The sequence below is a fragment of the Vulpes vulpes genome, chromosome X (genome assembly GCF_048418805.1).
Source record: "Vulpes vulpes isolate BD-2025 chromosome X, VulVul3, whole genome shotgun sequence".
NCBI classification, from domain to species: domain Eukaryota; kingdom Metazoa; phylum Chordata; class Mammalia; order Carnivora; family Canidae; genus Vulpes; species Vulpes vulpes.
This window is the reverse complement of record NC_132796.1, coordinates 40,637,338-40,662,590: the sequence shown is the minus strand read 5'-3', so window position 1 is coordinate 40,662,590 and position 25,253 is coordinate 40,637,338. Positions and strand designations below refer to the sequence as shown.

The 25,253-nt window shown below is 47.0% G+C and overlaps 2 protein-coding genes across 17 annotated transcripts in view; one reads left to right on the top strand and one right to left on the bottom strand.

Moving 5' to 3' along the window:
- Positions 1-18,527, bottom strand: part of RBM10 (RNA binding motif protein 10) — a 29,303-nt gene extending 10,776 nt beyond the window's left edge. For 4 of the 16 annotated variants that reach the window (XM_025982459.2, XM_072743217.1, XM_025982460.2 and 1 more), the window contains exons 1-4: positions 17,841-18,105; positions 15,731-15,872; positions 3,969-4,152; positions 307-376 (exon numbers count right to left, since the gene is read on the bottom strand). In XM_025982459.2, the coding sequence (XP_025838244.1) occupies positions 307-376; positions 3,969-4,152; positions 15,731-15,872; positions 17,841-18,105 (661 nt within the window). Of the gene's footprint in view, positions 1-306; positions 377-2,298; positions 2,530-3,968; positions 4,153-15,730; positions 15,873-17,809 lie in introns of all 16 variants that reach the window. The other 12 variants (XM_072743219.1, XM_072743221.1, XM_072743220.1 and 9 more) reach the window with 8 other exon arrangements.
- On the top strand, positions 18,520-20,868 carry NDUFB11 (NADH:ubiquinone oxidoreductase subunit B11). The gene is made up of 3 exons (XM_025982500.2): positions 18,520-18,865; positions 20,344-20,474; positions 20,642-20,868. Exons 1-3 carry the CDS (start codon positions 18,659-18,661, stop codon positions 20,766-20,768), a joined length of 465 nt encoding a protein of 154 aa, XP_025838285.1. The 5' UTR covers positions 18,520-18,658; the 3' UTR covers positions 20,769-20,868.
- Positions 20,869-25,253: the final 4,385 nt, after the last annotated feature.

Below are 25,253 nucleotides of genomic sequence, written 5' to 3'. Positions count from 1 at the left end.
GTATATGGGGGGAGGGGTTACCACCTCAGATACTCAGAGTCCCAAAGAGGAGGTTCCCCGGAGCCTGGCCCTGGCCCTGCCCCCGGGGAGCACTCAGCTCAGTGTTGCACCCCCTCCCCGACAGCCCCAGAGCTGTGAGGAGGATGGGTCGAGGGGAAGAGAAGAAGAGAGGGTACCCCAAGCTGCCCATTCCCAGCTGTGGCAGGAAGGCAGGGCAGGGAGGGTGAGGGAAAAGGCAGAAGCAGGAGGGAGACTGGAGGCTGAGGCTGGCCAGCGGAAGGGGAGGCACTGGGAACAAAAGCTCACCTGAGGATTTGTTCCGCATCAGCCGGACCTCTCGAGCTTGCACTCCATGGGACTGCAGCTGGCCCCGGATCTGTACGGGGAGATACGGATTGGGGCAGGCTCAGCACATGAGGGTGGGTGGGGGGTACCGGAGGCCTCCAGGACCCTGAGCAGCTGCCGGGGATGTGCATGCACTGCCTTCTCTCGCATTCTTGGGGCTTTTCCCCAAGTGGCTGCGGCCCCAGGCCCACACCAGCACCTGGTCTTGGTGCTCGGCCACAGACGTGCAGAGAGTGAGTGAGATGAAAGGGGCATGGTGCGAGGGTGGGGGGCATGGCAGCGTGATGATCCTCAGAGGCGGAGAGCAATGAGAGAGCGAGCCAAGCCAGAGCTCAAGAATGGCCTGCCTGCTGGGGTGATCTGACAACAGGCTTGGTGTAGTTGTGGTGAGGAGAGCTGGGGCTTGCCTCAAGAGACCCATGATGCAAATATCAAAACGGGAAGGACTGGAGTCTGAGCAGAGCCCAGCTGCATGTGGAGCAGTATCTTGGGGTGGAGACCAAAAGGTGTGGTCAGAAGGTTGGGAAAGCTTCCTGGATGAAGCCAGAGGGAAGCTGCAGAGGCAATTTGGGGTTTGGACCAGGTGAAGCAAGGTCTCTAGGCCAGTGGTGCCTCTTGCAGAAGCCCAGAAGCACGTACTGGGCATTCTCAGGCAGCAATCTTATTGCCTCTGGGCTTAATTTTCCTCATCAGGTGACCAGTGGTGCCTCTTGCAGAAGCCCAGAAGCACATACTGGGCATTCTCAGGCGGCAATCTTATTGCCTCTGGGCTTAATTTTCCTCATCAGGTGAAAAAGAAAGGAGATCTCTATTTCTCACATACACGCACACTTGCACTCAAGGATAAAAAGAAACATACATAGAAGAGCTTGTTACTTGTTAGGACTACAAATATTCAGGGAGGGCTCAGGAAATGGCAAGAATGTGGGCTCTGGAATCCAGCTGCCTAGGGCCAGACCCCAACTCCACTGCCACTCACTGGCTGTGGGAGTGGGACCTGGGGCAAGCTGCTTCACTGCTGGGGGCCTGGCTTCCTGATCCGTAAGATGGAAACACGCAGAATACCTTCCCCACAGGGTGGCTGTGAGGATTAAATGAGACCTGCCCTGTGGCCCACCCTGTGATCAATCCTTAACACATGTCAGCATAGAGCTACTGTCTGACCCTGAACACAGCAGCTGGGCCAGACCTGAGAAGCTCCCAAATACACAGGTGGGATTCTCTCTGCAACAAAACAGGCAGGTAGGTTTCAGAGGAGAGCTGGGCAGAGAATTCAGGGGAGGTAGAGAGGAGACTCAGGGAGGCTGGGGAGGAGGCTATTCTAGTGGCTCCCTGGGGTTTTACTGCGACTCATTAGGGGAAGCCTCTATGAGAAGAAAACAGAAGAAAAGGGAGGAATACGGAAGGAAATGTCACAGAGCATGGGGTGGGGAGGCTGTCAGTAGCAGCAAAGGAAGTCAAAGAATGTAGGACTCTGTGGCCAGGCCACTGAGATTTGATGCTGCTAACAAAATAGGGAGGGGGTGAGCTATGGAGAGAGAATGTGAATAAAATCTCAAAAAATCTCATGGGACCCTCCCTATCCCCAGGGCTGCAGGGCCCTACATCATCTCTGCCACCAGGAATACCCAGCTCTGGGCCTGGTGAGCATCTGGCCCTCAATCAACATATGCCAAATGGATGGATGACCAGTGGAATGTTTGGGAGGAATGCTCTGTTCCCTCCCACACCCACCACCGCAGCCCCTTGGCCAAGCCAGCCTATCCGACACTCCTCCCTTCCGGACCAGGAGAGTACAAGGGCCTGCCCAGAGGACGGATCAGTGCTGGGGGAGAGAAGGGATAAAAGGTGCTGAGGTCGGGGTGAGGGAGAAGCTGGGGGCCCTGGAGGAGACCCAGCCTGGCCTCCTGCTCTGTCGCCTGCCCGGAGCCATGGGGGGGGGGGGGCACGTACGTCATCCTCAGTGGCTGCCTGTGGCAGCATCCTCAGCATGACGATGTTACTGGCCTTCTCCTCCTCCTCCTCCTCCTCATCCTCCTCCTCCTCCTCCCCTTGCTCGGTCCGATAGTCCTGGTCCCGATAGTCGCCGTCTCGGGGGAAGCCTGGCGGGCCGGTGGGGCTGTGCCTGTGCCGCCGCCGCCGCCTACGCTGAGTCTCGGAGCCCGGGGAGGCCTCGTAGGAATCCTGGCCAACAGAATGAGATGAGAGACACCAGACGGGCAGTCAGTCTGGGGTGGGCCTAGGGGCTGGCCGCTGGCTCTCTGAGGCAGGCGGGCTCTGAAAGCCAGGGGTGGGCGGGCTCCGGCTAAAGACTCAGGGCAGGCAAAATGGGTCAGCCCTGGACTGCAACCCTTCTGGGGTGGGAAACTGTCCCCGGATGCCTTTTGGGGGCTGCCTTGGTGGGGAGTGGGGAGAGGCTGGTGGCAGTAGTATTACTGTAGGGGAGAAACTCCCACAGACAGGTGACCAGACTGCTTAAACTTCCTTGGGTCTGGGGTCAGCACCCTAAATCCTGCCCCCTGTTTCTCCCTCGTCCTCCCTTGCCAGCTCGGCTAGAATGTGCACAACTGTTCTTTATGCCTTATGATTTCCGGCATGGGCCAGGGTTCTAGGAGTAGCTTAGTATCTCAACCAGAGCCAGTCAGCAGGGACTGGCAAAGGTGTGAGGGCCACAGCACTGCCCCCAGCCCCTGATCCTCCTCTGCCTGGCCGGTGCTCTATCATCACTAGGCTCCCTCCTAACAGGGTGTGGTCATGGAGTTCTTGGATATTGCCCAAGCCATCCTGCCAGGACTAAGCAGGCCAGGCCAGGGTCCACACCCCTTCTGCCCTCGGGGGACCAGATAACTCAGCTCTCCACTCCCACTCTTCCCAGTGGGTCCACCCAGGGCCTCCTGGTGCCCTGGAGACATCCAGGCACAGATCACAGCTGCCACTGTGAAGCTTGGCTGCCCACTCTATCCCCTGGGGCTGGGTTGCAAAAGTACCCTTCCCACCCTGCTGGATAGGAGAGCTGCTTGCTTGCTTGGACCCAGGGTCCTCTCAAACTGGGGTTCCCTTAAGGCAAGTCTGCTGCTTCTCCTCAGATGGTGAACGCCTCCCCTCCTCAGGCTAAGGCTAACTACCCAACGTGGAACTGGCTACCCTCTGAGCTCAAAGGGAGAGGCCCTAGAGGGTCTTTCCCTTTTGTATAGGGGCTCTGTTGCCCCTGTAAACGCCCATGGTTGGCCTCCCAGAGCTACTCTGCTTGGTGATATCCAGTGTCCCCACTGCCCTCCCAAACCCCACATGCTGGGTCTCATGCAAGAGGCTCTTCAAGGACCCCAAACTGGCTGGGAGCAGGCAGTAAAATAAAGGGCTTGCAGTGAACCATGAGCCCAAATTAAAAAACAAGGAAGAAGGGAAAGAGGTGATGGCCAAGGGCCCTCAGAAGTACAGAGCCAAGCAGGTGGAAGTCAGGGAAACCCAATTTGGGAGAGGAGCCCTCAGAGAGGAGCAGGGACAGACCCTCCAGGTGAGGCAAAGCCACTGAGCACAGTCTGAAGGCATGGGAACTGAGAGCTACCTGCACATGGTGCTACAACCAGAGGCCCTGCAGGAATTCTGTCCTCCTCGGCCCTCACCTCTGCACTCTGCTCCTCAGATGAGTCGTCGTAGTCATGCTTGCCCTCCTGGCTACTATACTCTCGGGGATATGAGCGGTAGTCCATGTCCCGGTAGTCGTGGTCTCTGCTGCGATTCTCCCCGCCATCATCCTGTGAACGGTCAGTGGCCCCATAGCGGCCAGTCCTGTCCCCACGACCACCTCTGACAAAAGAAGAATGGGGAGGGATTAGAAGGCAGTCCTTTCTGAAAGGCGTAAGAGGTGGGGGGCTCCCACTCATTCCCTCTAGACCCTAGATCCCACTCCTGACAGGGGTCCCAAGATCCTGACTCCATGAGGCGAGCTGGTCCTTACCTCTCAAATCCAATCCATTTCTCTTTCCCCCTGCCACCTCTCCAGTCCATGTCTGTCTTCCTTCACAGGGCCCTCGGGTGTGGCATCAGGGCCTGGCTCACCTCCACCAGGCCTCTCCTAGATCATTCTTTATGCCCCAAATGTGAGCGAGTGTTCGATCAGGCAAAGCCAATCAAGCCCAACCACTGCACTCCCTTCAATGACTCCCTCTCATTCTCAAGATAAAATACCAAAATGCTCACCAAGGTCCTGCAATGTCTGCAGGGTATGTGTGGTGATGTCCAACCGACCTCTCCCTCTGCCTCACTGTGTGCTATGCTACCCTGCCCCTCTGTTTCACAGTTGCCCTGCTAAGCACTGGTAGCTGTTTTGTTAAAATTTTTCCTATTGTGATTACTGTAAGATAATTATCTCTAAGTTGACTTTATGTGCATTTCTTTTTTTAAAAAAAGATTTTATTTTTAAGTAATCTCTACACCCAACATGGGGCTTGAAATTACAACCCTAATATCAAGAGTGGTGTGCTCTACTGAGCCACTAAGGCACCCCTCACTTAAATTTCTTTGATGATTTAAAAGAAGTACTCGACTGTGAGTTCTGGGAAAGAGGGGACCACACTCAGAGGGTCCACTGCCCTATTCCTCAAAGCTTAGCTTAGTACCTGATACTTCAGTAGGTGCTCAATAATTTTTGTTTGGTGAAATAATGATTTAAAAAGTATTCTAAAATACATGTTAACTTCAAACAAGAAAAAAACAGACACCATAGTAGACTAGCAGGGTCCCCATTCCTAGTCAGGAATGACACTTTTAGAGTATTTAGCATCAATACCACTATGAATGTTATTCTAAGATACTAGATGAAACAAATAAGAGAGTAAAGAAGATTAAAGGCTGGAAAGGAGAAGGCAAAATTACCATTATTTTTAAATGATATTAGAATATGCCTGCAAAGTCGAAGAGAATCAAATGAAAAATGGTTATAAACAATAAGAGTAAAGATGCTGAGTACAAAAGTAATAGGCAGAAATAAATACATTGCCTCTGTTCAGAGAGGCACCATTTAGAAATGGGAAGATCCCAATTATAACGGAACCAAAAAGGTTAAATACCTAGACAAGCGCAAGATCTCATGACTATGCTTCACACATGTAAACCAGGATATGGTTAAAATGGGTCAGAGATTTGCAATGACATGGTTGGAGCTAGAGAGTACAATGCTAAGTGAAATAAATCAGTCAGGGAAAGGCAAATACCAGATGATTTCACTCCTATGTGGAATTTAAGCAGAACAAATGAGCAAAGGGAAAAAAGGGGAGGCAAACCCAAGAAACAGACTCTTAACTATAGAGAACAAAGTGAAGGTCACCAGAGGGGGTTGGGTGGGGGTTAATGGGGGAGATAGCAGACAGGGGTTGAAGCATACACTTCTCATGAAAACAAACTTTAAAAATAAAACAAGAAAATGTGAAAAAAATAAAATGCATTGTTCAACAGTAAATAATAATAATAATAATAAAGCAGGTCAAAGATTTAAATGAAGAACTGAAACCATAAAAGTAGAATATATGAGATGATTTGAGAATCTTCAAATGGGGAAAACTATGACACAAATCCAGAAGCCACAGAAAAGATTATTACAGTTGACTATATAAAAATAAAACACTTCTGCTTAGAAAAGGAAAAAACCTTCACGAGCCCAGTCAGGACAAATCAACTGGGAAAAAGTATGGGAAGAGGAAGAGGAAGGGAATTCACAGAAAAGAAATACAAGCAATTTGTATTTTTAAAAAGATGCTCAGTCTCACAATGAAGGATGAAAATGAAAACTACCCTGGACACGCCATTTAAAAATAAATGTCTAAAATTTATTTTTGTAAAGTTTTAAGTCGTTTTTATTGTGGTAAAACATGTGTCTCACAAAATTTACCACAAAGTATATTCCCAATGTTGAGCAACCATCAGCATCTATTTCCAGAAACTTTTTTCATCATCCCCAACAGAAACCCCATACTCACTGAACATTAACTTCACACCCCACCCCATTCCCTCTATTCTACCTTCTGTCTCTATGAATTTGCCTATTCTAGGGGCCTCATATAAATGGAATCATATGTTTGTCCCTTTGTGTCTGGCTTCTTTCACTTAGCATCATGTTTTCATGGTCCATCTATGGTGTAGCATGCATCAGGACTTCTTTCCTTTTTATGGCTGCACATGTATATAGGTATGGCATAGACTACACTTTATTTGGCCATGCATCTGTCAACGGACACCTAGGCTGTTTCCAACACCAGTTGTTTGGGTGTTGTGACTAATGCTGCTATGAACACTGGTGTACAAATATCTGTTTGACTCCCTGCTTTCAATTCCTTTGGACAAATACCCAGGAGTGGAACTGCTGGACCATATGGCAGTTCTAGATTTAATTTTTGGAGGAGCCTCTGTATGGTGTTCCACAGCAGTTGCACCATTTACACTCCCATAGGCAAAGCAGCAAGGTTCTAATCTCTCTACATCCTCACTGACACTTGTTATTTTCTAGCTCTTCATGTGCTTAGTGGCCACTGTGTATCTTTTCCAGAGACACATCTATTCAAGTCTTTTGTCCATTTCTGAATTGTGTTTTTCTGTGCTGCTGTAGGAGTTCTTTTTTCCATTCTGGGTGTTAATCCCTTATCAGATATATGATTTGCAAATACATTTTCGCATTCTGTGGGATGTCTTTATACTCTCTCGAACCATGTCCTTTGATGTATTTAAGTTTCTAAATTTTTTCTGACATTTTATTTATTTGACAGAGAGAGCATGAACAGTGGGGAAGGGCAGGGGCAGAGGCAGAAGCAGACTCCCTGCTGAGCAGGAGCTGACTCAGGACTCCATCCCAGGACCCCAAGATCATGACCCAAGCTGAGGGCAGATGCTTAATTGACTGAGCCATCCAGGGGCCCCTTAAGTTTCTAAATCTTGATGAAGTCAAACTTATTTTGAAATAATTTTAGATTTACAGAAAAGTTCAGAGATAACAGAATTCTTGTATACTCTTTACTCAGCTTCCCCTAATATTAACAAGGGACAAATATAACCACAGTACATTTGTCAAAACTAAGAAGTTAATTAAACTATAGACTTTAAGTAAGATTTCAACCATTTTTCTACCACTATCCACTTTCTGTTCCAGGACTGAATCCAGGATACCACACTGCTTTGAGTCATCATGCACCCTTAGTCTCCTCTGGCTCTGGAAGGTTTCTTAGTCTTGCCTTGCTTTTTTTTTTTTATGACCTTGACAGTTTTGAAGAGCACTGGCCAGCTATTTTGTAGAATGTACTCAACTTGAGTTTGTCCGTTGTGTTCTTGTGATTATAGATTTGAGGTTATGGTTTTTTGGGAGGAGAATACAAGAGAGGTGATATGCCCCACCAATTGCATTGTATAAAGGGACCCATGATATTAACATGACTTATCACTGGCGCTGTTGACCTTGATCGTGTGGTTGTGGTGGGGTCTGCCAGGTTTCTCCACTGTAGTTTCTCTTTTTCCCTTTCTATACTCTGTTCTTTAGAAGTGAGTCACTAAGACTAGCCCATATTCAAGAGGAAGAGAATTAAGCTCTACCTCCTGGAATGGAGAGTACCTACGTATATTATTTGGAATTCTTCTATAAGATTTGTGATAGAACATTTCTAATGCAAGTATCTGTTTAAAAGCCAAATGTTTGGGGGCACCTGGGTGTCTCAGCGGTTGAGTGTCTGCCTTTGGCTCAGGTTGTGATCCTAGGGTCCTGGGATTGAGTCCCTCAACAGGCTCCTCACGGGAAGCCTGCTTCTCTCTCTGCCTATGTCTATGCCTCTCTGTGTCTCTCACGAATAAATGAATAAAATCTTTTTAAAAAAAAAGCCAAATGTTTGACAACACACTGTTAGTAAGACTGTATGAGAAATAGGCACTCTCATACTGCTGGTAGGAGTGAAAATAGAACAGTCACTAAGGAGGGGAATCTGGCAATAGCTGGTAAAACTAAATATCTACCCTCTGACCCCCAATTCTCCTGAAAATTTAGCATACTAATATATTTGCACACATACGAAAACATCATTCAACAACACTGTTTATAATGGCAAAGGACAAGAAACAACTTAGAAGAGTCAAGAAATTCTGTTAAAAAAAGATTAAAAAGAGGGATCCCTGGGTGGCGCAGCGGTTTAGTGCCTGCCTTTGGCCCAGGGCGCGATCCTGGAGACTCGGGATCGAGTCCCACGTCGGGCTCCCGGTGCATGGAGCCTGCTTCTCCCTCTGCCTGTGTCTCTGCCTCCCACCTCTCTGTGACTATCATAAATAAATAAAAATTTTAAAAAAAGATTAACAAGGGGGAGAAGAGCTCCACCAAATATTAAAACATATAATATATAAAGGTGGAACAATTGAAACACAAATAGATCAGTGAAATTGAACAGAGTCCCTACTACACAAAAACACATGGAAATTTAGAGTAACCCAAAGGTTGTATCTCAAATGAACAGGGTGAAAATGGATTAGTCAATAAACACCAGCTGCAGTAATGGTCTGACCCAGAGATCAGCAACTACAGCCAGTGGACCCAATCCAGTCACCTGAATAAAGTTTTCTTGAACACGGCTATACCCATTCATTTACATACTGTTGTGGCTACTTACAGACAAGTAGTTGTAACAGAGACTGTGTGGTATGCAATGCCAAAAATATTTACTATCTGGTCCTTTACAGAAAAAGTTTAAGAAAATAAAGTTGTTTATCTACATTACTTCTTATACCACGTAAATTCTAGATAAATAAAAAATTTAAATCCCTGAATAGAAACCATAAAGACATTATAAAGAAAATATAAGAAAAAAATGAATCACCCCAAGAATGGGGAAGGCCTTTCTGAGGAAGATAAAACTCTGAAGTCATTAAAAAAACCCTGATAAATCTGGCTTTGTAAAAACTAAAAAAAAATGTATTAAAAATAACATAAACAAATACACGTCATAAAGCAAGCATGGTAAAATGTTAATGGTAGAATCCAATAACGGGTATAGGAGTATTCGCTGTAAAATTCTTTTTCTTAAAGATTTATTTATTTATTTATTCATGAGAGACACACAGAGAGAGGCAGAGACATAGGCAGAGGGAGAAGTGGGCTTCCTGCAGGGAGCCTGATACATAACTTGATCCTGGGACCTTGGAATCACAACCTGAGCCGAAGGCAGACGCTCAACCACTGAGCCACCCAGACATCCCTCACTGTAAAATTCTTTCAACTTTTCTGTGTGTTTGAAATTTCATAATAAAATATTGGAAAGGGACACCTGGGTGGATCAGCAGTTGAGCATCTGCCTTTGGCTCAGGATGTGATCCCGGAGTTCTGGGATTGAGTCCCACATGGGGCTTCTGCATGAAGCCTGCTTCTCCTCCCTCTGCCTGTGTCTCTGCCTCTGTGTCTCTCATGAATAAATAAAATCTTTAAAAAAAATACTGGAAAAACACCATAAAGCTCAAAGTTAATTAACAAATAGGGAAAATAAAATGTTTTCAGACATCTGGTTGGTTTCCAATTTTTCATAATTGTTCTTTCATTTATTCATTCAACAAATATTACTAAAACATTTGCTAAGTATCAAGCACTGTTCTAAGTGTGAGGGCTACTGCTGTGAATAAAATGAAGTCCTTGTCCTTGTAAGCTTGGCTTGAAACCCAAATTGTTTCTTTATGATAAATACCCAGACAAGAAGTGGCTGGTATGAGTGGTGTATTTTTAAGGGTTTTGTTTTGTTTTGTTTTAGAGGAAGAGAGGGTGGGAAGGGGGAGATGGAATCTTTTTTTTTTAAGATTTTATTTATTTATTCATGAAAGACACAGTGAGAGAAAGGCAGAGACGTAGGCAAAGGGAGAAGCAGGCTCCATGCAGGGAGCCAACGCGGGACTCGATCCTGAGACCGCGGATCACGCCCTGAGCCAGGGGCAGGTGCACAACCACTGAGCCTCTCGGGTGTCCCAGGGAGAGAGAGAGAATCTTTTTTTTGTTTTTGGAGTTCAATTTGCCAACATAGAGCATAACACCCAGTGTTCATCCCGCCAAGTGCCCCCCCCTCAGGGCCCATCACCCAGTCACCCCAACTACCCACCTACCTCCCTTTCCACTACCCCTTGTTCGTTTCCCAGAGTTAGGTGTCTCCCATGTTTTGTCACCCTTATGGATATTTTCACTCATTTGAGAGAGAGAATCTTTAACAGGTTCCATGCCTTAGCGCAGAGCCCGACTTGGAGCTTGATCTCACAACTGAGATTATGACCTGAGCCAAAATCAGGAGTTGGATACTTAACTGCCACCCAGGCACCCCTAAACCAAATAAAAAAAATTTTAAAGATTTTATTTATTCATGAGAGACACAGAGAGAGAGAGGCAGGGACATAGGCAAAGGGAGAAGCAGGCTCCATGCAGGAAGTCTGATGTGGAACTCGATCCCAGGACTCCGGGACCACGCCCTGAACCAAAGACAGAAGCTCAACCACTGAGCCATCCAGGTGTCCCCCAAATAAATTTTAATATTGAACTCTTGCTATCTAAACTCGGGAAGAGAACAGATTTTGACAGTAAAGCATGCTATCCAAATCTGTTCTCTTCCCTGTTCATAATACATTTCCACAAAGCTGGACTGAATCCTACTATGTGAGGACCTCCACAAAATGAATATATTTCTGAAAAACATAAACTGCCAAACTTGGCAGAAGCAGTAGGCAGAATGATCATTAAAAACCCAGGCCCTTCTAAAGCTCAGTTTTACCAAGCTTTCAAGGGACAGATAATTCTTACATAAGTTTCTCCAATAAAGAGAGAAATGGCAAAAGCTGCCCAAATCACACCAAGGGGCTACAGTGACTGTCAGATGGATACTAGAAAAAGAAATCTCCTAGACTACTTTACTGAGGGACACAGACACACAGATACAACTGTCTGTTACAGTATCTAATCAAATATAACAGTGTTTTAAAAATATACCAATTAAGGGGCACCTGGGTGGCTTAGGGGTTGAGCATCTGCCTCTGGCTTAGGTCATGATCCCTGGAGTCCTGGGATTGAATCCTGCATCGGGCTCCCCACGACGAGCCTGCTTCTTCCTCTGTCTATGTCTCTCCCTCTCTCTCTGTGTCTCTCATAAATATATATACGTATTAAGTAATTTTTCTGCCAACAGTTCATGAACAAACATTAGGAAAACTCAAATTCAGAAGCATCTACAAAGCAAATGACCTGTGCTCTTAAAACATATCAAGGCCATGGAAGAAAAAGAAAAACTCAGTAATTGTTCCAGAGTAAAGGGAACCAAATATATAAAGTAGCTCCATGTAGTATATGATCTTAGACTGGATCCTAGATTAAGGAACCAATGCCATAAAGGACAAGGGATGACAATTGTATACACTTTTTAAGAGGACAAAAGTATTGTAATAATGTTAAATTTCCTGATATTCAGAAGTGTACTATGGTTAAGGAAGAGAAAGTCCTTGGTCTTAGGATATACATGCTATTGTACTTAGGTCACCTCCTTCACTAGCTGAAATGATATAGAAAAAAAAGTTGCCTATATATAGATACATGGATATATATCTGTATCTCTACCTATACATAGAGAGAGATGGGGGAAAGAGAGAGATGGTGAGGCATGTAGGTAGGTAAAATAAATGTGGCAAATGTTTACAGTTAGTGGTTCCAGGGAGAAGATACATGGGAGTTTACTGTACTTGCAACTTTTCTGAAAACTGAAGGTTTTTCAAAATAAGAAGTTATAAACATACACATCTGTTCAAGGAAGGTGTATCTCAACAATGGCAATGATATAATTTACTGTAATTTGTGAAACTGATGGACAAAAGGAGAAAAAGAATGTAATTATAAAGTTTGATTCTCATTTTTTTAATGTTCTTTGAACCCAACATTGATTATTTTTTAAGATTTATTTATTTGAGAGAGCGTGCACATGTGCACGAGTAGGGGGGAGAGGGAGAGAGAATCTCAAGCAGACTCTGTGCTCAGTGTAGATCTGGTATGGGACTCAATCCTAGGACCCTGAGATCATGACCTGAGCTGAAATCAAGAGTCTGGTGCTTCACTGACCGAGCCACCCAGGTGCCTCCAATTCTCATTTCTTTTTTTTTTTTTTTAAGATTTTATTTATTTATTCATGAGAGAGAGAGAGAGAGAGAGAGAGAGAGAGAGAGAGAGAGAGGCAGAGACACAGGCAGAGGGAAAGGGAGAAGCAGGCTCCATGCAGGGAGCCCGACGTGGGACTTTATCCCAGGTCTCCAGGATCAGGCCCTGGGCTGAAGGCAGCGCTAAACCACTGAGCCACCCAGGCTGCCCTGATTCTCATTTCTGATCAATCTTGGCAAACTAAGATTAGAGAGCTTTCTTGGTATATGAAAGGCTACATTCTAACAGCCTATAGCACACATTGAATTTGATGGCTAAGCAGAAGGGGCTGCCCATCAGGCCGGGACTGACTGCCTATCTGCAGATGTCCTTTATGAGAAAGAGAATAAACTACATTGTTAAGCCATTATTCTTCAGGTTTTCGGTTACAATCTACCAAAATGAATCTTAATTTGTACACCAAGCATCACTGACACCATTGAATATGGTACTAAAGTCTAGGACAACATTGTACGTGAGGAAAAAGAAGTGACAGGACTGATTTGCATTCAGCACAACCAACTACTGAGACTATCAGAATCAACAATGAATAATCAGAAATAACAAGAGAGTATAGCAGGGATAAGATAACTTAAAAAAAAATCAACAGCTTTCCTCTACCCCAACAAACACAAGCTTGGAAAATATAAAAGAAATAAGATGTCAATGAAAACTACTGAAGCGTCTAGCAATGACAAAAGACTTGTATTTTCATTTATTCAGATTTGAATATTATTCATTCATTCATTCATCCATCCATTCATTTTTAAGTAGGCTCCATGCGCAGTGTGGAGCCTAATATGGGTCCTGAACTCACCACCCTGAGATCAAGACCTGACTGGAGATCCAGAGTCAGACACTTAACCGACTAAGCCACCCAGGCACCCCATGGATTTGTATGTCTTTTAAACGAATTTTAAAATATTTTCCATACAGGTCTTGGATGAGATCACTACTTAACAAAGATAATTCTCCCCAAATTACTATACAAATTTGATGGAGTCTCAATTAAAATTCTTGAATGTTTTTGAGGGACTTGATATATATACATATATATATATTTTTTTTAAAGATTGTATTTATTTATTCATGAGACACACAGGCAGAGGGAAAAGTAGGCTCCTCTCAGGGAGCCTGATGTGGGACTCGATCCCCTGACCTCATGATCACACCCTGAGCCGAAGGCAGACACTCAACCACTGAGCCACCCAGGCATCCCAATATATCTTCTATATAAGTCCTACAAATGGCTAAAGTCAACTTTGATAAATAAGAGAGCAAAGTGGGAGCTAAGTTAAGAGATTCTACAAAGCCACAGTAACAAAAACAATAAGGTTCTGGTATGAGAATTAAGCAAATAGACCAACAAAACAAATCAGATTACTCAAGACAGATCCACATACATGAGGAGACTTGAAATGAGATGACGTAGTACCAATCAATAAAGAAAGAAAGAACTATTTAAAAGGTGGTACTGGGAAAACTGTCCACTATATGGAGGAACACAAAACCAGAACCTTATTTATAACCATATTCAAAAGTGTACTCTACATGTTATTAAAGATCTGAATGTGAAAGGGAAAACTTCAGAGTGTAAACAATCTTTGTAATCCAGAGGTAGGAACAGAGAAGGTTCTGAAAACACAGATTATAAGAGAAAAAAGTGATGAATTTTACAGATATCCATCCTTCAGGGAATCATTAAGTAAAAGGCAACAGGCACACACCATGGTGTCCTGGGGACCAATTAGAAGCAAAGCACTCATATACACATGGCAAGGGAGACAGATCTTAAAAATGCAGTGCTGAGTAATACAAAGTTCAGGAAACAATGAAAACTGTAGCACTCTGCCATTTGTATAAATAGAAAACACACGCTCAAAGCAGGGCTACATATTTTAGAAGAGATAAATTTCAAACAGGAGAGAGCAGCTGCCTACAGCCATGGGCATTGGAAATAAAAAGGAAAAAAACAAATATGGCAAGAGAAGGCCCTATAGTGACCCATGATAGAAATCAACCTTGAACTGAAAAGGTAGGATTTAACTCAAACCTCTGCACTTGAGGTCCTCTGAAAGCCAAAAGAAAGACAGTGGCTTTATTTGGTTATAAAGTCTGAAGCAAGTATGTCACCTACTCAAACTCAGAAACTGCCACAGAGCATTTCCAGAGAATACTACCCAAAATTGAATGCTTTCAAAAGACATTTTTTTGAGAAGACTGATTAACACTAGATGATGACCACATCTCAAACTTAGGTTCGCTTTTCAGAAAACATTTTTAAAAAGGGTAGTAGAAGAAGAAACCTTTTGTAAGACACTTAAAAAATTATTTCCTCCCTGACTTTTTATAAATCTACTGACTTGATAGAGGCTTTCTGGAAGCATTAGGTCTACTTTCCTATGCACTTTTAAAATGTCAGGAATAGATCATCTGCATGATAATCAACTGGGGAGATCCACCAGGATGGTAAGGGTTGGCCCAGGATCTCTGTATTTTACCAAGTGTCCCAACTGTTTCCTGTTTGTACCAGTTTAAAAATAACCACATGGAAAAAAAAATAACCATGAGAGTATCCCATTCGAAGACAAGTATCCCATCAGCTTTAGCCCACTTTGTCCCTGAAGTTTTCCACTATATGACATGGTCTGCCCCATACTTGTCCTGTACAAATGCCTGACTGAAGGCACCACTCCCATCCATCCCTCCAACCCAAAGCCACAGTTCACACCTCTCCTGTTAGAATCCACAGGCGTTTACAACCCGCCACCCACCTGTCACCCACTTCTGCCTCTCCTCCTGCAGTGGCTGTCCACACCTTGGTGAATAGCACCATATGCCTATCTGAGTCACCCAAATTGGAAACTTGGGCCTCAGCCTCCATTCCTTCCTTTCTCTTGATTATTTCCCAACTTCACAACCAACCATGTCACCTATCAAGTTGTTTCTTAATCACCTGTTTACTGTGTGGTCTCCCTTGTGAGACCCTGAGGGAAAAAGGTGAAGTCTCATCTGTCTCGCTCACCACTGCACTGCCAGAGCCTAGCACAGGTCCTGGCTCACAACAGGTGCCAAGTAAATGTCTGCTGAAAAGAAACCAATCATCTGCTGCACTGTTTCCTCTGCCCAGAAGTCCCCTCCTAGCACCTAACTGGATCAATTTTTACATGAGGATTAGCCTAGGATGCTTGGTAGGGGTGGGAGTGGGAAACTTACCGTCTTTCATACTCCATGTCCTGATAGGGCCTGCGGGGGCTGCTGGGGCCCCTCCTCAGCCGCTGGCTCCGTTTCACTTCCCAGCTACCCCCGCTGCTGCCACCATGATCTGCCAGCCTGGGTGATGCCTCCTGCAGGGACTCTGGGAAAGTAGAAGGAAGAGAGGTGTCAAGGCAGTTGGGGCCTCCTGGAGAATCCCCTGTCAAGGCTATTTGCTGTCCCTCAGCCCAGGGACGTTATTTCCCAACTTCCTGGTGCTCCTGGGGACTACAGCAGGAAGGCAGCCTCTACTGGGCCTGCTCCTTCCTTTCCTCACAAACGGGAGGCTGTAGCCCATACCACTAAAACAGCAAGGACAGGGACACCTGGCTGGCTCAGTCAGTAAAACGTACAACTCTGGATCTTGGGGTCATGAGTTTAAGCCCCACACTAGGCATAGAGCTTACTTAAATAAAATAGAAACAACAAGGACTTCAGCAGAGAGGGATCATCCTGCAGAGAGACCTGGTAGTGCCACTTATTCTGTGATCAGGGCTCTGCCATCTGAGATCGGTAGACAAGTCCCAGCCTGGAGCTATCTGCCTAGGGGGCTCTTGGTGCTGGATGACTTGTCTACAATCAGGCATATCAGGCATGGAGGCAAGACTTTACAACAGGAGTTGTAGGCACCCACCAGGCTCCTTCCATGGGCCCCCAGGTGCCATTTCATCATCCTCCCAATAAGATGTTGGCTGTCTTCTATAAGAGAGCAGGAGACCACAAAAGGCCTAGAGGGTAAAGGGGCTAACTTGGCAGTGAGACAGTTGACGCCTCCCTGGGCTCCTGGCCAACACAGCTTTGGCCCTCACTCTGCAACTAGCTCAGCCTCCAGCCCTGTCTCTTATGTGAAGCCAGGTCCCCAGGTGGTTCTCTCCCTGGGGCTCTGGGCCCAACTTATTCAGAGGCAAAAGGAGCCCTTCTGAGGCTGCTCCCAACCACTGTGCTGTTCTGCTGGGATGGAAGGGCAGTCACTTCACCCAATCTGCAGGGCTGCCATGAGAACTAAGTCCTGAGAGCCCCGTGACCTGGCCGGGGGTCACCAAGAAGTATCCCAGAATCTTCAGGCCCCACCCTCTGAGCAGGAATCAGGCAAAGCTGGGCAGTAACACTTGCCCAACACTAGGTTGCCACCACACCTTTCCTCCATGTATACACACAACCAATTTTCTCTTCTTCCTTAAGCCACTGGGAACCAGAGCTCCTTGCTCCCAGATGGATAAGAGTTAGAATCACAACCAAGGGCCCCAGTGGATGAGAGCCAGATACAAAACCCTCAGTAGACTCTGGCAAAGAGGTCAGAGTCACACACTAGTATCCACAACAGATAGGGACCAAAGTCACAGACACGCACCCCGAATTAAAATGGACCAAAATCACAAGACAGGAACCCACAATAAATTCGGGCCATAATCACACACTGAGGTCCTTTCAAAGGATGAGCGTCAGAGTCACAGATACGAACCCCTCCCCAAAGAAGGGGCAGTAAGTCATACACACATTCCTTGTGCTCCCTTCCCACCTAGCAAGTGGATTAGGGCCAGTTCCAAGGAGACTCCCTATGGATAAGGACCCTTCCCCATGGATAAGGACCTGAGTTACAGCAGAGACTGCAAGAATAAAGATCAGAGTCATGCAGATGTTTTCCCTCCTCCTCCTCCTCCACCCAAGAATAAGGACCAGAGCCACAGAATACTTTCCCATGGACAGGTAAGTGCCCAAGTCACACAGAGAAGACAGCACACCCTCTCCCCTATGGATAAAGACCTCAACCTCTCCACGGATAAAGTTCTGTGTCGCAGACACAGTAAGCCACCTTAGCCCACTCTCATCGGTCCCTCCCTTCCCCCAACCCGCGTGCACCCATCCTGTGCTCCAATCGCGCACGCGCCTCCGCTCTCGAAACCGAGGGGGGGGGGAAGACACCCCCCTCACGGGCTCAGGGCATGCACCCATCTCCTGGTTTCGTGCGTAGCCCAGGCCCACATCCCGCAGTCCGCCCTCGAGCCTCCTCTCCGCCCCCGCCCGCCCCTGGCCCCTTACCTCCGCCCCCACGACCAGCGACGACGCTCACCTTCTCGGCCCGGGCTGTCAAGGGAGGGCTCCCGGACATCACCTCGGCGCGCCGCCACCTCCTCCAACTCTCCCAGCTCAGCCGGAGCCGGCCCGCACCACCGCCAAGTCCGAGGCTGGAGGCAGAAGGGTGGAGGAGCGGGGAGGGAAGAAGCGCCAAGCGCGCTACCCTCCCCAGGAAACCCACTGCCGCCTACTCCCAGCCGGCCGCAATCACCAGCACAAAATGGCGACGACGAGCAGAGAGCCGGCGCTTCGACCACCATCCACCTACTAAGGGAGCGCGCTCTGGCCGGCCTCGTCTATTGGTCGCTGGCCGCCGACGGCCAGCCCTGGCCAGCTCTGATTGGCAAGCGTATGCCACCTCCCCACTCTCCTTGCGAACGCTCGCAAGTCTGGAAAAGGAGTAGCTATTGGCTAATCCCGCGAGGCCCGCTTTTTAGAAGCTTGGCTTCCTTCGAAGATGAAAGACAAACGGAAACTCCGCCCCTTCCCCCAGAGGGCGAGGGAAATCTCCGTGCCATTGGCTGGGACTTGCACCCACCCAAATGTCAACGCTTTCTTATGAAGGAAAGGGGCAGAGTTATCCGCCAGAAACTCCTTAGCCTGACGGGGGGAGGGGGAGGTTAAGAAAATGGTCGCCCCCATGAGGTCATGACAGAGGGCTACTCAGCGCCTCATCTCATTTGAAAAGCAAATCCAATCTCGGGACCTATTTAGTGCGGCGGGGCGGAGCGACAATTGTCGCGCTCGGGTCAACTGCAGCTGCGCACAATCGCATTTCCGTCCCCGCCCCTGAGAGCCTGCAGAACCATTGTCATGGCGGCGGGGCTGTTAGGTCTGGGCGCTCGCCGCCTTTTGGCAGTAGCGGCGACGCGAGGGCTCCCGGTCGCCCATGTTCGCTGGGAATCCAGCTCGTCCAGGGCCGTGATCGCCCCGTCGGCTGTGGCAGGAAAGCGGACGCCGGAACCGACTGTACGCTGGCAGGAGGACCCAGATCCGGAGGACGAAAACCTCTATGAGAAGGTGAGAGGGAGGGGAAACGGGTCGCCAGAAGGGTCAATCGGTGGCCGGTGGACGGGGCGCTGTAGAGGACGTTCTTAGGCGGCTGTGGATTGCGCTGCTGGTGAAATCCTCGAAGACTTGGGGACTTTCCCTAGCTTGATTTCCTTCTTTGCCCTCTGGTAATCTCAGGTCAGGGCCAGAGGCGAGACTGCCTTTATTTTGCAGACATATATCAAACCTGAAGTGAGCAATGCTCAAAACACGTTAGAAACAATACAGTTTGACGATACTCACATGGTGCTTGCTCAGTGCCCGTGCTCTAATCGCTTGACTTACGTTATCTAATCCTCAAAACAACCCTGTTTAGAAGTAGGTACTATTAGCATACCCATTCTACAGCTGAGGAAACTGAAAAATAAAGATGTTAAGTGACTTGCCCAAACTCGCACACCTGAACGTGTGATCCAACCAGGTCTGCTGGGCTGTGGTGATAGCAGAGACTCAAATCAGAATGCCGGAGTTGGAATACAGGCATTGACAGTTACTCATCTTGGTGACCTTGGGCAAGTAGCTTATCTCCTTGGTGCTTCTTTGTAAAATGGGGAAAGTATTAGGACACCTTCTAGAAAATAAAATACTACATCTGCCTGATGTAATCAAATGGATCAAAATGCTCAGAACAGCAGTTGGTATTTAGTATCCAGCATTAGAAGGTGTTAATTATTGTTGCTACTTTCTGCCTTACTGGGATATTGTGATGTTTGTGTGTGGCGCACAGTAGGTTATTCATCAGTACTGTCCTCTGGCTTGGGTATTTAGAATGTTTATTCACTTATTCATTCATTTTTGTGAATAAGGAGCCAGGGCCTGTTGTATGCCAGGGGCAGTTCAGGGCTCTAGAGGTTCGGCAATGTGGAAATCAAATAAAGCTCATGCTTTTGTAGAGCTCATATGATAATGGAGAACACAGAAGATAAACATGTAAAATATTTGGAAACAGTAACATTGAGTATGTAATATATAAGACAATGTGTTAGGATCTAGGGAGATGCTACCTTGGTAAACTAGTAACTGCTAGAAAGGAAGTTCAGTAAGATAAATAGATGGAGAGTGACTTAGGGGTAGAGGGTAATTTTATTAGATGAAACTATAGGAAATTGGCTATATTTAACCATTTTTAACCTATAAAAGTGGCAATTTCCTGTAGTTTGGATAAAGTGACTAGGGAATGCTCTCTAAGGGAAGTGATTATGAAGCCAACACTTTGAGGAGACAGATCTAGCTATGACGAGATCTGGAGGAAAGGCTTTCCAGGCAGAGGGAATAGCAAAGGCCCTGTGGTAGGAAGGAGTTTACAACTCCTAAGACTAGAAGGAGGAATTAAATGAGAGAGAGGAGATTGGTCTGAGGTGAAATCGGAGACCAACTGATGCAGGGCCAGCATAAGGCTTTTTGTGGAGCCATAGGAAGCCCTCATTGTCCTCTTCTTCTTGCCATAGAACCCAGACTCCCATGGTTACGACAAGGATCCTGTTGTGGACCTCTGGAACATGCGGGTCGTCTTTTTCTTTGGCTTCTCCATTGTCTTGGTCTTTGGCAGCACCTTTGTAGCTTATCTGCCTGATTACAGGTGCATGGGAATGTCCAAGAGAGTGGAATGGGTGGGGGTGGGGGCGGAGGTTGAAGGGGACTGTGCCAGGAATCCCATTCTTTGTGCCAGTGGGGAAGGGGGAGCTAAGATGGGGATTGGTGTCCAGTGAAGCTCCCTCACATCTTCCCCCATTCCACTGCCTCCAGAATGCAGGAGTGGGCCCGCCGGGAAGCTGAGAGGCTTGTGAAATACCGAGAGGCCAATGGCCTCCCCATCATGGAATCGAACTGCTTTGACCCCAGCAAGATCCAGCTGCCAGAGGATGAGGACTGATCTGTTACCAAGCGGGGCTCAAGAAGCATCACCTTCTCCACTGCCTGCCTGTCGTTCTGCCGTTTCTTTAGAGCACCTAATTAAAGGGACTGAAAGTCTGGCTGGCTGGTGTTGGTTTTGTTGTGTGTGGGGAGGGGGATGTGGGAACGGGGTGTTGGGTCTTAAAAGATCACTTCAACCTTTTCCGGGTGTTCTGGTTTCTGTTGCTGGGTAACGAACACCATAAGACTCGATGGATTAAGATGACAATTTAGTATTATCTTCCATGGTCCTGTGGTTGACTGGGCTTTAGCTAGGTGGCTCTTCCTGGGGCCTTAGGTGGTTGTAGTCAGATGGTGGCTGGGGGGCCCAGGGGCATCTGAAGGCTTAACTGGAATGGACGTCCAAGGTGGCTTCTTCACTCACATATCTGGCACTTTGGTGTCCTTCCATGTGGCATCTCTCTCCAGCAGAATAGTCTGAGCTGCTTCTTCTTTTTTTTTTTTTAAAACTAAGATTTTCTTTTCTTTTTTTTTTTCTAATTTTTTTTTATTTATGACAGTCACACACACACAGAGAATGAGAGAGAGAGAGGCAGAGACACAGGCAGAGGGAGAAGCAGGCTCCATGCACCGGGAGCCCGATGTGGGATTTGATCCCGGGTCTCCAGGATCACGCCCTGGGCCAAAGGCAGGCGCTAAACCGCTGCGCCACCCAGGGATCCCTAGTCTGAGCTTCTTATATGGTAGCTCAGGGCTCCTCTGGATGGAGGTGTAGCATATAGGAAGAAATCAGTGGCAACCATCCTAGAAGAAGGGCCTGGATGACTGGGGATTGAGGGTGGTGTGTCAGAGCAGGGCTTTTCTACTGCTGAGGATGAGTGTTTGTCTCCCTAGCTATCTTCTCAGTTTCTCTCTGTGCTTTGGAGTTTCTGCCTGTCTTTCGTTTTGGTGAGTCTGGATGGGTCTCTACCTCAAGACGCACATCTCTGTATGCATGTGTGTCTTTGCCTGCTCCCCTTCTCTGTATCTCTCTCTTTCTCTCACAGGAATTCTCCCCCTGCACATTCTTTCTCTGGGAATAGGCTGTCTCCTTGCATCAGGGGCTCATTCTGTCTCTCTGGTTTCTGGAAGATGGAGTAGGAGACTTGCTCTGGCTGTTTCTTTCCAGGGAGTCTCTCCTAAATCCCTGTTAAGTCTGGACATCTAAGCTCCCTGTCATGCCCCTAGCATCTCTGCCCTCTCCCCAGTGGCCCCATTCCACAACTCATACCTCAAAACTCCACACCACATGCTCATTGCTACCATCTCCGTGTATTCTCTGCTTGGGACTTTAGAGAGTACAGGAACCCCCATTTACTGGCTACCAGAAGAAAATCTGGCCTGCTGGACCCACTGCTAGAAGGTGATGTCTCTACCCCTAGCTACTGAGTCTCAAGAGGAGCCCTAGTCCACTGGTATGTGGCCAAGGTGGGAGCACTGTCCATGTGAACAGTGACCACGTGAGCTGTTTCACTCCCTGAGTGCTTCCTTGTGAGCCTGTCTCCCAACCTGAGGATAGGCCCCAAAGCAGAGTATCCTAACATGTAAAGGGTACACTCTCCACCCTCCAGCCTGTAGTTACTGGGACTGGAAGTGAAAGGGACATGTCCCAGCCACCGAGTACCTGAGTACTCTGGGGTAATGCTCCCTATAATAAACCTCAGCCTGTTGCCGTCATACCCTGCTGTTGGTCTGGAGAACCTATCCCCCCATGACCCCATCCAGGAGGTAAGCTCCATGAAGGCAAATTCCCAGGCATGCATGTTCACTTACAGCAGGAGTTGGTACAGTGCTTGAGAAACATGGTATTGTTACCTCGGGTATAGGTGCCATCCCTTACCATCAATGCCCTTCAGGCTCACTGCCGCTGGGGATGAGCACTCCAATGCACCCCCCCCACCACCCACCCCCGTTCTGCCTCCTCATCAAGCTCTCGGGATCTCAAGAAACTTCCATTCTGGGGCAGCCTGGGTGGCTCAGCGGTTTAGTGCTGCCTACAGCCCAGGGTGTGATCCTGGAGACCCGGGATTGAGTCCCACATCAGGTTCGCTGCATGGAGCCTGCTTCTCCCTCTGCCTGTGTCTCTGCCTCTCTCTGTGTATGTCTCTATGAATAAATAAATAAAATCTTAAAAAAAAGAAACCTCCATTATGGCCAAACTGGAGCCTGCACTTAAGACTAAATCCTGAAATCCATGCCTTTGCTTCCTTTCTGATGGCAACAATACCACCTACCCCCAACCTCCCTCACTGGGGCCCAGCCCCACTGGCCACCTCAAAACTCTTTTATTCTGACCATTGAATTAAAATGTACATACAGCCTTCAAAGCTCATTTACTTTTTACAAGCTGGACACTCTCATATAACCAGCACCCAGGTCAAGAAAGAACATTGAACACACTAGAAGCTCCCTTCAGGTCCATCCCCCCCCCCCCCCACCGACCCTTGCTCCAAGGGTGACCACTCCTGACCTCGAACAACCTAAGTTAGTTTTATCTCCTTTGGGACTTCCATATAAGTGCAAGTATACATTTTTCTGTCCAGCTTCTTTCATTCAGCATGATGTTTGTGAGATGGATCCATGTTGTTATGTAATTGGTAGTTTGTCCATTCTTGTTGCTGTAATCTCTTCCATTGTGTGAATAAATCACACTCCATCCATTCCAGGGTTGATGGGCATTTGGGTAGTTTTCTGTGTGGGGCTATTAAGAATAATTCTGTGAACATTCTTGTACCTATCTTTTTGTTGCTCGGATAGATGCCCTCATTTCTCTCAGGCATATACCTAGGATACAAGTCATGGAGTAAAACGTGATCAGCTTGGATAGATGACACCAATTTTCCAATCTCCACGATCCCCAGTGGCGAACACCACATCCCCACCATCACTCAGTGCCCTCTATCATTCTCACTGTAGCCATTCTGGGTGAGCCACTGACCTTTTAAGGACCACAGTGAGATGAAGAGGTGGAAGTTTGTTGCCTACTGTGTGCCAAGTCCTGACTGTATGCCAGGCCCTGATACATACCAGGATCCTTGTCCTCAGGAATTTCCCAGGCTGAGGGTGAGGGTGGGGGCTGGTGTGAGTGGTCAGAGCACCTATGCCCTGCCGTTTGACCCCAGGGATATTTGAACCTTGATATGTAGGGCCCTGCTCTGCTCTAACAACATAACGGATACCAACCTCCTTCACCCTTCAATCTAAAAGAGCATCTACTATGTGCAAGGCTGAGGGAACAAGACAGTCACAGACCCTGTAACAGATATTGTCAGTTCCCTGCCCGTATCCCTGTGTCCTTACAGCTCCAGTGTGCACTGGCCAACCGCCAACTGCTAGTGTCTGGATGTCTGTGCTGGAGGGCTTCTACTCAAGCTGCTTGTTTGTTTGTATGTTGGGAGAGGGTAAGCATGCATTAAATTTGGGGGGATGGGGTGGGCAGGCTGGCTCAGTCCATGGAGCATCTGACTCTTGATCTCCAGGTAGTGAGTTTGAGCCCTACATCGAGTGCAGAGATCACTTAAAAACAAGCAAACAAATTCAAGGGGGATCAGGAGTGCAAGGTGACAGAGGCTAGTATGTAAATAGGGTAGTCACTTGATTTTGGCTCAGGTCATGATCTCAGGGTGGTGAGATTGAGCCCCATGTTGGGCTCTGTGCTCAGCAGGGAGTCTGCTTGAGAGTCTCTCTCTTTCCCTCTCCCTCTGCAACCCTCTACCCCTGCATACTCTCTCTAAAATAAATAAATAAATCTTTAAAATAATAGGTGATTAGCTTAGGCCTTGTTGAAAAAGGATTTTAAAAAAAAAGGAAAGATGAGGGCAACTGGGTGGCTCAGTCGGTTAAATGTCTGCCTTTGGCTTGGCTCATGGTCTCAGGGCCCTGAGATTGAGCCCTGCATCAGACTCCCTGTTCAGTGGGGAGCCTGCTCCTCCCTCTCCCTCTCCCCCTCCCCCTTGCTCATGCTTTCTCTCTTTCTCACGCTCTCCCAAATAAATAAAATCTTTAAAAAGTAAGTATATAAAAAAAGAAAGATGATTTTTTCTTGAGGAAAAAAATGAAGAAAATAAGAGATAAGCTATGCAGATGCAAAAACATTTCTGGCAAAGGGAACAACCAGTACTGTCCCTGAAGCAAGATGTGTCTGAGCTGTTCAAGGAGCAGCTTGAGGCTAAGGAGGTATCTGGGGCAAACCTATTATTGCTGAAACATGACACAGATAAGAAAATTGATGCATGAATCAAATCGTTACTGTAAAAATTAACCCCCCTAAAAAATGAATCACTGTAAATAATTTCAGAAAAATGAAAACGGCCAAAACCAGCTTTGGGTTAAGTGTGTATGGCATTGAACAAGGAACTCAACTGGCTCATAATTCACTCCAGGGAAAACTCTTAATAGAAATTCATCAGAGAGGTATGATTCCAATTTTTAAATGTTAATGTTTGTAAGCAGAGCCAATATATCA

Bases quoted from the DNA above. Each gene is read 5' to 3' on its own strand.
- NDUFB11 (XM_025982500.2), top strand. From the start codon at position 18,659: ATGGCGGCGGGGCTGTTAGGTCTGGGCGCTCGCCGCCTTTTGGCAGTA. The intron at 18,866-20,343 runs GTGAGAGGGAGG...TTCTTGCCATAG, and splicing joins ACGAAAACCTCTATGAGAAG to AACCCAGACTCCCATGGTTA. The intron at 20,475-20,641 runs GTGCATGGGAAT...CACTGCCTCCAG, and splicing joins GCTTATCTGCCTGATTACAG to AATGCAGGAGTGGGCCCGCC.